General features: G+C 41.9%; 1 protein-coding gene across 2 annotated transcripts in view; it reads left to right on the forward strand.

Moving 5' to 3' along the window:
• kif26ab (kinesin family member 26Ab) overlaps positions 1–14,409 on the forward strand; it is a gene marked incomplete at its 5' end in the record, with an annotated part of 72,069 nt that overhangs the window by 821 nt on the left and 56,839 nt on the right. Inside the window, 2 exons of one of the 2 annotated variants that reach the window (XM_079370371.1) lie at positions 874–1,168; positions 1,383–1,601. In XM_079370371.1, coding sequence (XP_079226497.1) covers positions 1,106–1,168; positions 1,383–1,601 — 282 coding nt within the window. Of the gene's footprint in view, positions 1–873; positions 1,169–1,382; positions 1,602–14,409 lie in introns of those variants that run through there. The other variant, XM_079370370.1, reaches the window with a different exon arrangement.

Here is a 14,409-nt window from a genome sequence, read left to right on the forward strand (position 1 = left end):
GGCCACTTTCGCTTACGTCATCCCCATGAAATATTTAAAGTTTACCAATTAAATATTTAATCCAAGCACCTCCACCCTGCCAGTTTGAGAGATGCTGTTCTGCAATTATACCAGAGGATGGCGCCAGACACCAACAACACACACAGGCAAACCTGTGTCTGGAGGGGGAGGCAACAGTTGCTGCTGTTGGCTGAATCTAAGCGATCACATCCCAAATACAAACCAAATCATGGAAATGTAGCATTTACTGTAATGTTTTTTGTTTTGTTTTTTGAAGACAGACCACGTAATCAGACATTAACTGGCTGTAATGTCAGAGGATAAAACAACAGATGTTAATTTATCTAACTTTTACTCTGGTACAGTATATGCTGAATAGGAAAATCACCCAACGCTGGAGACAGGATAAAAAAAGACAAGCATCAGAGCACCCTGTCATTTTTTAATGTGCAACTTGTGCAAACATTGTTAAAACCAACCGTGTAGGCCTACTTTAAATAGGCAATCAAGAACATTACTTAAAATTATAAGGCGGATACTTGGCAAAAAAAATACGTAAAATGATGGATAAGAAATCTAAAATAATTTAGTTTCATAAAACATTTCAGTTTTGTTGTATGAATGAGCAAGAAGTGTTGAAAAAGAAAACTGGTGATGAACAAGATGTTTTTCCCTTTTGCATACTTAGAGAGTACACTTACAGATAAGGTCCGTTTTATTAGAATACATTTTTTAATGAAGTTATCAGTGTTCATTTTTGAAGAGTTGGACTATTTGGATAACAGACCAGAACCCTCCTGTAGTCCCTCCACTGTGCGCAAGAAAAGTTTTCTTCATCCCTCCCACTTCAGTAGTAACACCGCCTCTTGTTCACGGCGAAGCGCTCTCCTGTAACCAAAACTCCTCCGCTGTGAAGTTATGGCACACATTCACCAGTTGCCTTCGACCAGCAGCTACTGGTCCAGTTAACAATCTGACACATGACTGGTAAACTTCAGTCAGGGCTTCAGTGCAGCCTATGGCTCATTTGCCCGCGTTTTACAGCGGGAAACGTTTTAATTTGGAGGAAGACAATCACCTGAAGGTGTTACCTTAAGCTGGGAGAATGAGCTGGTTTGGGGGCAATTCAACTCCCGATGGAAAAGACCAAAACAACCGCATGTTCACCGTAAGTGCCTCTAACTGGACATATTAAGGGTACGAGTATTGCGTGTGTGTTGTCTATTTCAGCCAGTTTAAAGTCGCAGAACTTTGGTGCGCACTTTGACAGGTGCTCTGTAGATCACACAGGTCGTCATGGCACGAACGAACTCTTTCACTTTCACACTTGTTGTCTCTCTTCATAATCGATGTCAATGCAATCCCTTTTTCTCTTGCTGCAGGTGGAGGGATGTCCGAGTGGAGTGTCTCCGGTGACCCCCAGGAAAAGAGTCCTCTCTGCGGAGGACGCACGCTGCAGCAGCCGGCCTCCCCCCGAGGGCGCCGGGTCGGTTTCCATCTCCGAGTCGGAGGAGAAGGGAGGCTTCTGCCAGCAATGTCAAAAGAAAGTCACGGAGCTAAAGAAGCAAGCACTGGCCCTGGCAGATCAAAACTCATTGAAGGTTGGTGTAAACACTTTTTAAAACAGTTTGTGCCTTTTTTTCTCTCTCATAGATTTCAAATCTTACTACAATTATTCTCACCATAAAGATTTATATGCTTTCATCACCTGGATTGGATTTTGATATTAGGGAAAAACATGCATGCCTTTTGTCCACCTGCACTTGCTTTGAACACACTTTTTCAGTACTTACTAACAATGTCATTTAAACACTTTAAAGTCGTACCAAATGTGCTCTCGAGTTGTTTATTGCACGTTTGACTTCAAATACCGGCCTTGGATGTGAAAATGGACGCTTTTGAAACTTTGAAAGTGGCCCATTGTTTGGCTAAACAATGCTTATCTTTTTATTTTGCTGTTGGGCGTGGGGGAGTGAGGGTGAGGGGGGTAGTCGGGGGAGTTGAAATGAGCGAACCGCTCATGTTGGAGACTGCGGAGAGGAAGTTAAAGTCCCAGTCGACCTTCGCTGTGCATTGAAAGTGTTCCTGTATGGCTGATCCCACAATTCCCACCGCTGTTAAATATAGGCCCTGAGACTGCTGCGTCTGTTGTTGTGGCTGGCTGGATTTACCCCTTTGAGTCGTTTCTCCTTTGTTGAGAGTCCCAAAGTCAGATTTTGTTACAGCTCTTCAAGGTTCACCTCGAATCCCACACATCCAAAAGTCCAGGTAGACAAGGGACAAGGGGGCATTTTTGGAGCACCTGTGTGGTCTCTCCTGAGCCTATCAGATCTTTGTTCAGGTATCAGGTAAGTCCATCCTGTAAACAAATGAAGCTGACCCCTATTTGCTATTATCTACCATGGGAACTCACCTCCCCTTTTTACTGTGGGACCCTCCAGAAGTATTTTGCTGCCTTCTCCAGGTGCTCAGACACAGCCCCCTTTCCCCCCTATTTTGCACTTGTTGAGAGCTAAATTGGGCCTTAATTCCGGGGTGACAAACAATGATGGCAAGGTACTCTTATTGTGAAGGGGTTATGGTTTGGTCTTCTTTAACTAAAGGATAATAAACCCATTGTTTTTGCCCACCTGTAAGTCCTTATAATATGACTGTGGTTATGGATGATCGCTTTCAAATTGCTTCCTCCGTTGGGGGAATAAGGTCACACAGGTCACTCAGGTGGCCCTGATGCAGCATCTTGGATCATGGTACCTGCTAGGGTTCAGCCTGTGTTGTGTCTGCGGCCGTCATGGGAAAAACTAGTTCGGAGACTGTTTACCCGAGGTCGCAGCTTCCCCTTCCCTCCCCATCCGCCTGCCGTCCCGTTTTTTTTTTTTTTTTTTTTTTGTGTGGAGAGGAAGTCGGCTTGGTCCCCAGACGTCCCTCTACAACCCCCCCCCCCCCACTTCACACTGCATGTAGACGTATTGTTTGAATACAGTTGTAGTACAGAGGGGATCAAAATTCAAGGAAGGGTGTTTGGGTTGACTGAATTCACTTTGGACATGAAAACAAGAGGGAAAGTTGCTAAAGCCTCTTTGACAGCGTCTGTGTTTTCCTGTTATGGTCTAAAGGAACCTGCATACACTATTAACGGCAAGAAGAAATGCACTGTAGCTCAGAAGTTTTAACAACAGTAACACCTCTGGATATAAACCACTTTTACGATCACAGAAAAATTGGAATAACAAGTTAGTTTTCCTGCATCCCCTTCAACTGGCAGCAACATTTTCACGCTTTCTGCCCTGAAAAGCTGTGCTTTAAGTTTGTGTTTGACAACTTTCTAGCTATGCTTTTTAGTATTTAATGGCATTTGTTAAAGTCCTAGTCCCCCAAATTAACTTTGCTGAAAACATTTCCTTAAGCTCTCAGCCCTTACCTTCAAGCTGAAGTTTTCAGAAAGCATTTAAAGAACTCTTGGAAAAATGTAATTTTCCTAAAAGACAGACATTCAAAGTAGAGACTGTGCAAACCTCCACACTGGATATAATGAGGGGAATTCACCAACTTTATTTATTTGCATAATTAACACCACGTAAGGAACAACTTCAGTAGTGAATAGCAGACAGTCTGGGTTTAATAAATGTGCTTACTGTGGCTGGACAGGGAGGTTAGGTGAATATGATGTGAAGAAAGATGATCACCCAAACCACAACTTCAAAACACTAATTAGCCTTTTACTTTATTCAGACTCTGAAACAGACAGATACAACCTCACAGCTGGATGACATTCAATAGCAGCTCTTTCCTGTTTTTGGCAGTCTGTGACCTGGGGGGTATTTAATATTTTTAATTGATCATGTGTATGAGATGAAATATGACAAAACAATTTTTTAGCCTTTGCCATCAACTGTTACTTGTAAAAGTTAAGAATGTGTAAGTGACAATAACAGGTGATTAGGTTTGTAAAGAGCTAAAAGCATAAAATCATTGTGACCTGTAAGGACGGTCCTCCCTTCCCCTTGGCCATGCTGTAAAAGTAGCTCAAACCCTCAGTCACAGTTTAGAAGGCTTCTGAGGGTTTGGAGATGTGAACCGAAGAAGTATTTTTGGTCCTTTAAAAGGTGGGGGAGAAAAGTCAGAAGGACTTGATGTTAATAAAGTTAAAGGTTGCAAATTCCTCATTCAATGCACAAGTTAGAGGAGTACACAACAGTTTAAGAAATGTAAAAACAGTGTTCGTTTAGCTGTTGTAAGTGTTTGAATGTATCAGGAGCCTTCAGCCAGTCAGCTTGGATGAAAAACAAAACCCAGGACATAGCAGGTGGCTAGCCTGGCTCTTTCCTAAGGTAACACAATACAGCCACCAGTCTTTTCAAAGCAAACTAATTAACACACAATGGACCACTTGAGAGCACTCTTAGGTACATTTAAAGATGAAATATAATAACAATCTTAAGAAAATATTGGTCAGTGAAGCAGAATTTCGTATTGGGCCAATGTATTGGGACAATTAACGTTTAATTTAACCTAGCCACTAATAGTTGATGAGAATCTATTAAGTTGGGTGACAGTATTACTGTCATACTTTTTTCAGGTGCGGTACGTCTTTTTCTGGATTATCCCGTCTTGACAACATGCAAAGCTACGAGTTTCCCCTTGTTTCCACTTGTGGTGCTGAGCTAACATCTGTGGGCTACGGCTCTATATTTAGTGTTCAGACATTGGTGGAATCAAATATCACACTGGGCTAAAGCAAATATGCACATTTATCAAAGTTTTGAACCATTTCGGTTAAGATTACCAAAATGTGTTTGTTGTCTTCCAAGTTTTGAGGTAGTATTTTGTAATTATAAAACTGTTTCACTATCATGGACATTTTAATGCTAGTGGTCTTGGTTTGGTATGTTTAAGAGACTGCAGGTCACTAAATAAGTCAGCAGTGCTAAACACACGCTCATAAATACTGAGGTCTATGAATAATCAAGCAGTCTTGGCCCTTGTGAGTGCACTGACTGATTAACAGAGAAGGTCCTGCATTGCTGTGAGGGCTTCAAGATGTGGATTCACTCGCTGCTGGAGGTTGAAGTCGATTTTTGCCAGGTGGTCAGGTCACGTGGGAACTGAATTTCCCACTAACAGCAAACAATTCTTTTTTTTTTTTACAAGGATCCAGGTACAAGATAGTTAAATCCTAGTGAGAGAGAATAAGCTACCAAACAGTTAATCTCAAATATCTTGCACTGCTGATGTATGCACAGTGTGTCCGAGCCTATTACGGATGGCTTATGTGATGAATGTTGCTGCAAAAATCCATTTGTACAATGAGGCCTTTTGCCAGGTTTTTTCCCTCCAAGTAGAATTCATAAATTATGGGAGCAGTAATTTTCACAAATGACTCATTTGCATTCATGCTCACTTTGTTTCTGCTTTGTTCTCTGTTTGACCCTTGATCCACTTTGAGTGTGGAGTTGGGATTGAATCCATGTAAGTCAAGTGTAAGTGAAATCCGGTTCAGGTTCCTGAAGCAATGAAGAAAGTAAATAAAACAATGCTGTACCATGCAACAAATGTTTCCTGCGTACAAAGGCATTGTTTGAAAGTTCAGTTGACTCTGCATTGTGTCAGAAACATTTCTGTACATATAAGTCATATAACTGAATACATCCTTTAGCCTTTTTAATTTATATGATCAAAAAAACAAAAGTTAATGATATTTCACAAAGAATAGCAGGAATTTTACTCTTCATATTTTTTTTTTTAAAGATTTGTTTTTGGCCTTTTGCCTTTATTGATAGAGGACAGTGGATAGAGTCGGAAAGGGGGAGAGAGTGGGGAGAGACATGCGGGAAAGTGGCCACAGGCCGGACGCGAAACCCGGGCCGCCCGCGCGAGGAGCGAGGCCTCGCAACATGGTACGCGCGCTGTCGCTGCCGCTGAGCTATCGGCGCCCCCTCTTCATATTTTTTTGAACAGAGTTACCCAATCTTAAGCACTTGACGAGTAGAACTAGACCTAAAGTTGCCATTTGTCTTGACTGGATGGGTCAAGAATGTGGACTGTATGTATTTGCTTTAATCCCATCTATCTTACTTGCTTGCCTCTTCCTTGCCCACTTATGCGTTTGTATAACTGTCAAAGTTAAGTGTTTGGTTGCCAAGTACCCAGCAGCAACATATACTTTGTATGTAGTGTTTCTGTGCACAGATGAGTGTGTGTTTACACCTCTGTGTAAGAGAATTTTTTCAGGAGACAAAGTGAGGGAGTGGGGGCTGGTTATCGGCTGCAGGTCCACCTCCCCAGCTACTGTTTCCCAGGCATGTCAGAGGGAGTGTTACCTCTCTTTTGTTGACTGACCGTAGACCTTTCTGTCAGTTTTCCCACTCTTGATGGTGGGTTAGGGTTTCAGGGGGCCAACCTGAATTGGAACAGGTGTACACTGCCCTTTTTCGCTTCAGGAGGGCAGACAACCGGGCGAAGTGACTGGCGGATAGAAAAAAAAGACTGTGTGAAAAGAACCCTCTGGTTGTGAAACCTGAGCTTAAGTAGAGGTAAAACAGAGCATGACCATATTTTTCTATTCACCTCTAAGCACCTGAGCCCCCTGAGGCTCTGTCGTGTGTGTGTTGTGTGCCTGCTCACCAGTGCGTGCACCCCGAGAGCCGGGGAGGAGATGAGAGACGAGGCAGGAGAATTGAGGAGACTCAGGAGGCTGAGTGGTCCCCTTGCTTCATCCCTGCATGCAGTGTGACTCCTGCTTTATGGCATGTGGCTGTATTAAACTGCAGAGTAATAATCTGGTGTCAAGTGGTGCAGAGACCACAGACATCAGTCATAGCACTGCCGTGCTGCACTGTATCTGTGAGCCTCGGCAGCATGCAGCTGTTCACTGCCACATTACCTCAAGTCTCTTCATTCTAATCCATTTTCTCTTTCGGTAGCTGACAGCCACCCCTTTGAGTCACAAATCTGCATGCATTGTGTTCAGTTACTTTATACTTACTGCTTGAGCTGGGTATTAAACCTCAATCATTTTTTCACAGAGCCTGAAATGAGTTCTTAACAGAAAGTATTAAAAAGCTACAAAACCTGACATTCATTGTGTGGTTATTTGAAATCCTATTAACGTTTTATTTGATTGATTTCTTTGTGATGTATCTGAAAAGTTAAGTTAAGTATTTTACATTCTAAAAGTTCCAACAGCTTCTTTATACCAAGTATAAATTGGTAGCTTTATGATATAACTTGACTTTACTTTATTTTTGCACTGGACACTTTTACAGAACAGGTAATGGAACACTGTAGAACAAAGGAAATATTTCCTTTTTCTTTTTTTTCTTTTTTTCGGAAAAATTGTCCATTTCTTATTTTTTTTTACAGATTTTTCTACTTGGAAGACACATTTACCCCTACAGAGCTTTAGAAGTGGATGATGGAATGACATGGAATGTAAATAGTTTTTCATCAACTTTCCAGATTCTAGATATTCCCATGTTGCCTTGGTTTCAAAGTAGTTTTCACCTACTAACCTTTAGGCAGAGCTGGAATGGAGGCTTCATCTTCATTATATTGGCTGCAGATTCCTTTTACGTTTTTAATTTGCAGATCTGAAAGTGAATTGACTTCAATTGTGGCTAGCCAGTCAACTACTTATCGCAACTGGAGGGGCTAAATTGCCATGAGGCAGAGTGCAGGAAATGGGTTCAGGGTGCACAGATGTGAGGGTTGATGGATCTTGTCGGAAGCTGATGCTGACGCCTTATGCTCATCCCCTTTCAACAAGGGAATATGAAGGAATTTGTTGGAGGATGAGGAATTCTCAACCCGAAATACCTTGCATTCCTTTCAGCTGCACTGCGTTCATGACTGAAAATGAAACAGGAGCTGCTGATGTGAAGTTTTCCTCTCGACACACACATACACACATTCACATCATCTGTAAGCAGATATATGTGCATCCAGGTCAACCCATGGTTGAATTTAGACACCAGCACATATGCACTGAGTTAACCTGAATGTGTCCTCTTTTGGCCATCTGGCCCTTTCTGATACAGCTGCATGCCACTTTAATGTCTACAGAGAGTCATCCAGATGTTCCCTCAGTTCCCTGTCAAGGTGAGACGAGCTATTTGGAGCTGTTTAGGCCTGGGAATTTACTCTCCTGCCCTCAGTTATTGTAAAGGTTGCGGCTCTTCTTTCATAGCTAAAGTCAAATATTGAAAGTCAACCTATTATCCCTAACAGCTATTCAGTAAAGACGTTCAATCAAAGAGTGGGACTTAAGAGAGCAGCTGCACCATTACCTTATAATGAGCTGATGAAAAAGCAATAAGCTACCAGCCATGAAACTTTATGCTTGGTTGAATGTCTTAGCTTTTACTAAATCCCTTTAAATATTGGCCTGGAGTTGCATGTTGCAGTTAAAAAGAGATGCACTCCTTCCACTGTTGGATTAAGTAATGGGAAAATAATTGTTTTGTTTTTTCAACACAACAATTCAAAATGATTTAAGAATCATTTGTTTGGTTATTAATTTCTCCAAGAGTTGGAGGACATGAATTCATCTAATTTCCTTTGAAGCTAGAACTGGTAGACGGTTATCTTACTAGCATAACATTAACTCAAACGGCAGGGTGAATAAGCTAACAAGGTTCTGAGCTAAGGTAGCCTACTATCAGCTCCTCAAGGTTCACAATTCTGAATGTAATAAATAAATGAAGAATAAAAGGAAATGTAGTGGTTTTACAGGTTTAACTTTGGTTGCTAGCAGACTGACTTTGTTTGTAGCATGGCTAGCAGTTTCCACCTGTTTCAGGTCTTAGCTACCTGTCTCTTTTTGGAGAGGTTTGTTTATCAGACATTCAGGCTAAGTTAACAAAAAATAGATAAAGCCCCAAAATATATATTTAGTAAGGCTTTTTGACTTCATGCTAGCTAGCATCAAACATGTTTTAAAAAGTGGTAATTTAGAGTTAGTAACAGCAAACTCATTGTGTCTATCACTATAATAATTCAACATCTTTCAGTTTTAACATAGACTTGGCAGGCATTAACAACTAAGGCCTGGACCTTATTTTGTCCATTTAACAATCGTTTTTTTTTACAGAATTCTTTGGATTATAGTACCAGGAAATGTTGAGATTGTGACAACACTTTTATTCTTTGGCTGTTTCTCATTGTTTGTGTATTTAAAAAATGATTGCCATACATAATAGCCCTGGTCTGAATGGGTTTACTGCTGTTTACTGAGGGATCTTAAGCTACAATGAGTCAGACTTAAATGAAACAATGGATGTGCAGTCTGGCCTGACAGGGCAATGTGTTACAGAACAGCACAGGTCTGCAGAGTCTGAAAACAGAGAAACAAAGCCTGAAATGTCAACGAGCAAGTAACACAAATGCAACAAGAAGTGCATGCAGTGGGAATTAATCAGTTTGACTTTTCAATTTAGGGTGAACCAACATGTCTTATAGCCTGGATCTACAGTATATGTCAATGTTATTTGAAGGAATGAGGGATCTGGAGATGCAGCGATCTATTATTGAGTCTTATTCAGAGTATTGGGAAAAACATGGTAGTTGAGGTATATTTTGAGCGGGTGCTCAGACACTGAGGAGCACTGAGTTGGAGGTAATCTCCTGCTGGCTCCATAAAACGCCTCAATTGACAGCAGGCCTTGTAGTAGCAGACAAATCGCCTGGCTTATAGCAAAGTGCTGAAAGAGAGTGCCAGCACTGTGTATCCTTGCGAAGATGGATATGCAGACAACAAACTCTGAGCTGTTTAGGCGTGGCTCCCTTGCTCACAGCAAACAGTGGATCAGAGTATGGTGTCGAAGTTGGACTTGACATTGCCTTCTTTGCAGATGGCAGATTTATAAAAGCTGTGATTAATGTGAACTTGAGCAACCACCTCTCTGAATAACTGTTGTCACAGTGACAGGATAAATCACTAACTGTTTGTTTTTGGCAGAATCTTCTTATTTATAGTTAGTTTCATTTATACGAGATGCACATTAAAGGCAGGGTTGGTAATTTTCTCTGGATGCACTTTTTCAGATTTTGGTGTAAATTTTCTTCAGGTCCTGACAGAAATTATTTATTCATGCGCTCTAAAAAAGGAACGAGTGAAGTCCATCTGTATTATTCGTAAGCCTGTAAAAACTTTGACCAATGTCTGCCGCTATAGGTATCAATTTAATGAACCAATCATGCAACCCTGTCTCAACGCTTGTTCTGTACCCCATGCATGCATGAACCCACACTCAAAGCATGAGCTGAGGTCCGTTTCTGCACCAATGGCACTTGGGCATGTAAAAGAGTGGCGTGGCTTTTGAGGGAGCACAGAGTGGAGGGGGGTGGGTGCAGACGGATCACAAAGGGAATGCAACTTTCAAGCTCATGATAGTTTATGAAAATATCCAACCTTGCCTTTAAGATTGTGTGATTACGCTAAAATTAACACAATGCATATGCAATATGTTGTTTGTTTTTCCATTCTTTATGTTTGCAATCGGGGAAATATGCCCAAATGACTTTTAAAAAGATTTTTTTTATAAGTAAGTTTACATGGAAATAAACTTAGTTTGTTCTAATGAATATGCCTCAAATCCTCAAATTTCAAACATTTACAAATGTTTTGGTACCACTGGGAGAAATTTGAATGTAACTTAAAAACCTACTCTCCAATACCTTGAGAGCCTCTTAGTGAGCAACAGTAGCAAACTGTGCAGCTGCTGTCTTAGTGCACCATTGTGCTTTCATGTCATATTTCTATATATATGTCCCAGTGACAGTATGCAAGCATTTCCATGCGATTCTATTTGTGTTTGTGTAATAGCAGATGGATTGTGATGGCTTGTGATGTGTTTGGTAGATGGCTCCTGTTAAGTCTTACTGGTCTCCTCTGCTATACGTCGGGCTATTCTTTACGTTCAGGAGCTCATTCTGATACGTATATAGTGATCTATAAATCTCTGCGTGTTGTGAAAATGCCAGTCAAAGTTCACACCGCTCATGTTCATTTCATGCTTGAGTGTCCAGCTCTATGAGCGAGGATGAGTGTGAGTGTATTGTGTGAATGTGCGTGTCAGTACCAGGGGGGGGAAAAGGAGATGAAGCACATTCAGAGTCCCTCCATCTTTTCCACTTTGCTGCAGAAGTCATCCATCTCTTTGAACTTAACTGCTACCAATTTATGATTGCATTATTACAGCCAGTGTTTTATCCCTATTCCTACACACAGGCCTGTTGGTGGTAGTGTGGTTAATGGGGAAGGTGATGGAGAAGGTGACTGGCCATTGCTATTACTCTAGTACTGGCTTGGCTTTAGATTGAACATGATGAGAATAAGAACCCGCTTTACCCCTGATTTTATCCCAGCGGTTTCTTTTGACTTTAGCTGCTGGTTAACAGCTAATACCAGTGTCTGCCACTTATTAGACTGCTAAATCACCATATAACTTTGATTATATGCCATAATCTTAATATTGTCGATTATTCCCTCAGCAGGTATGGAGGTAGCTAGATCAGAGTGATCATCAGTGTGCATTTTGTCCATTATTGACTGTCTCGGCTTTCAGTTAACCCGCTGATATTTGGAAGGAAATAACAAAGCCATGCATTCAACAGAAAGGCAGAATAGTTGCTGTTTTTCCCGTAAAAAAACTGTGTTGGCAGAACATGAAAAGGTCAACCCAGCTGTATGGATTTTTCTCATGGATTTTTAGCAATAAGAAAAAAAAGCAGATACATCCCTACTTTACTTCTTGAACTTGACAGCTTTACTTTCTATTATAATGAAGAAAAGACATAATTGATGAAGTGTAATGTTTACGTCTTGAACTTTGGGAACATCTGCAAACTTGGTGCATACACTGTTTTTTTGATGCAATGTAAAACTTAATCGACATTTTTGCCTCTTGTGAACTCTTTCAGTAAACACATTTACTGTGGAGATCGCCCATCTGTGGAGAAACAGCTAAATGAGGGTAATTAGTTTAGATTCAGATCAACAGAGATTTACTGTATGGAGAAATGTGCCATCTTCAGCTTGTCATTACTCCCAGAGGATGCTTGTGGAATAAACCGTCCCCTGCCTCTCTCCTATGAACCCGCTCCCATTAATAGATACGTCCTCTATGCTTCCCCTCTTGTTACTGCTGCTCTATTTTATGATGTCACTCTCTCCGCTGAAGAGCTCTGGGCTGTTTTATCTCCTTCGTGTGTGTCGGGCACTTAAACTTAAACCTCTCTGTTTACGAGTCCCAAACTGCCTCTCCATCCTTTGCTTCTCGGTATCAGCTCGGCATCATCTTCAAAGCCCGAATATCCTCGCTGTTGTGAGAACTGGCTGTTGGGTCTTACTGTGTGGACCTCTGGCTAAGTGTCTGAATCATGCTGAGTCTGAGAACCAACCCATGAGAGAGTGCGGACAAATATGTGTTTTAACTTACTGCTTTGTCATAGAATTAAACCTTTTTAGCTGCTTTTTAGTTACTTTTTGTTTTAGTTTTAAATGTGAATTATTCTTGCAGTGTCTTTTAGGCACTCTGCTGCTTCTCTCAGACATTTAAAGCAACACAATGACCATGGGTGTTGTTTACTGTCTAAATTTATGCACCAAACACAAACATTGTCGGAATGCCTTTGAACGTGTCTGTGCAACATCGAATTGCTTCCCTTCTTCAGATGCCCGCTGAAGAGGAGGGAAGCTCCTGGAGAGCACACCTGTGTGTGTGTGTGTGTGTGTGTGTGTGTGTGTGTGTGTGTGTGTGTGTGTTCGGCCTTGGTGAGTTCCTGCAAAGCTATTCAGAGCAAGAGCGGATGCCAAAATGTTTTTCAGGTTCTCTGCAACCAAATCATCTCCAACCCTCTCTCCAGAGCAGCCTACAGGCCAAAAAGTACAACATCAGAGTCATTCTTTAGCGTCAGTCTGTTGTGTCCACTGCCAGTCCAGATGAAAGCCGGCTGTAAAGCTATTATGGGGTCAAACTAAAATGTTTGTATTTACAGATAGTGTTTTACAGGTTATGGAAGCCTCAGTTTGACTTTTGAGCTGTGTTGATTTCCAAGGTAGGTCTTCGTCACACAAAGCAATGCTGAACTTTGCTCAGAGACAAGTCATACGAACAAAATCTTTTATTGAACTTCCATGTTAGTTTTCATTTGGTTGCAATCTTAAGTCGTCAATGCTTGTGATTTTCTCTGTTTCCATTTTTATGTGCTCTTGTCGACCTCCAAATCGCAATGTGAAGAAAGTGATGAAAAAAAAAACACTGCCTTTGTGAGCGAACTCTGACTGACATGCATTTAGCGCTCTCAGCCTCTCTCACAGTCATTACCACATCTATCTTGCCAGCCGTTAGATGCCTTCTCCTCCCTATTCTGTCCGTCCACTGACCCCTCATCCTCCCCGCGTCCCACGCTGGGCATTTATGTCTTCATGTCTTTGTGAGGGGGAGGCTGTTTTGGCTGCAGCATTCAATGAAGGGTTGACACTTGGGTACACTTGAACTCCCACAGAAGCAACTACTGGAGACACAACATGACCTGTATTTGACCTGTACAACTTTACCTTATTTGTGTTTTTATCTCTTTCATGCCCACACATCCAAACCTCTTCAAAGCTTTTAATCAGATATCGCTTCCCATGCTGAAAAGCCGTTCAGAAAGTGGTTCCTGCTCGAGTTGTTAGGTTATAAAGCGTGCTGTAAAAGCTCTACAGTAGCCATTGAAAGTCACAGTGGTGCTGTGGGGATGGAGGTGCTCGAGGTTCCTGCCGTAGCTGAACAATGCTTAATTAGCTCATAAACAAAGGCTAGTGGGGGATCAGAGAGGCCAATCAAAGTGTCCCGTTCCCTTTGAGCTTCTCGCTGTCAACAAAGCCGCTCTAATGGCCCTGTCACTCCACTTGTTGTGTCTCACCATGGTGTGCTTCCTGGCTACATAAAAGCCCCACATTCCAAAAAAAGAAGCTTCGGGCACATAAGACACCCGTCCAAACCCCCAACCCCCCTCGCTCCAGATATTGACTTTGCTCTTCTGCTCACCTCCAAATGTATGTACGCTAGGTTCCCCGTGGCAACCGCTGCTTTCATCTCCCCTCTTTCAGTCTTGTGTCCGTGACTTTGGTGGTCTGTTTTAATGTGTTCCTTTGTGCGACGCTGTGCTGGCACGCTGCTGGGGGCCTGTGAGGAAGTGTTGCAGAGGTTATTCCAACTTGACTTGAAAGCAGTTGTGTAAAGAGTTGTGTGTCTGACTTTGTATTGGACAGCGAGTGTGTTATTTTTTTGTACGTTTGCACCCGAGGCCTTCTAAAGAAAACACAGGTCCTTCGCCACATGAGGACAGTGCGGCAGCACATCGCAGGCAATCTGGTCTTGTTTGTGCGACAATGTTATCATCTCCTGTTTCCTGTCAAAACAG

Source organism: Symphodus melops (genome assembly GCF_947650265.1).
Source record: "Symphodus melops genome assembly, chromosome: 19".
NCBI classification, from domain to species: domain Eukaryota; kingdom Metazoa; phylum Chordata; class Actinopteri; order Labriformes; family Labridae; genus Symphodus; species Symphodus melops.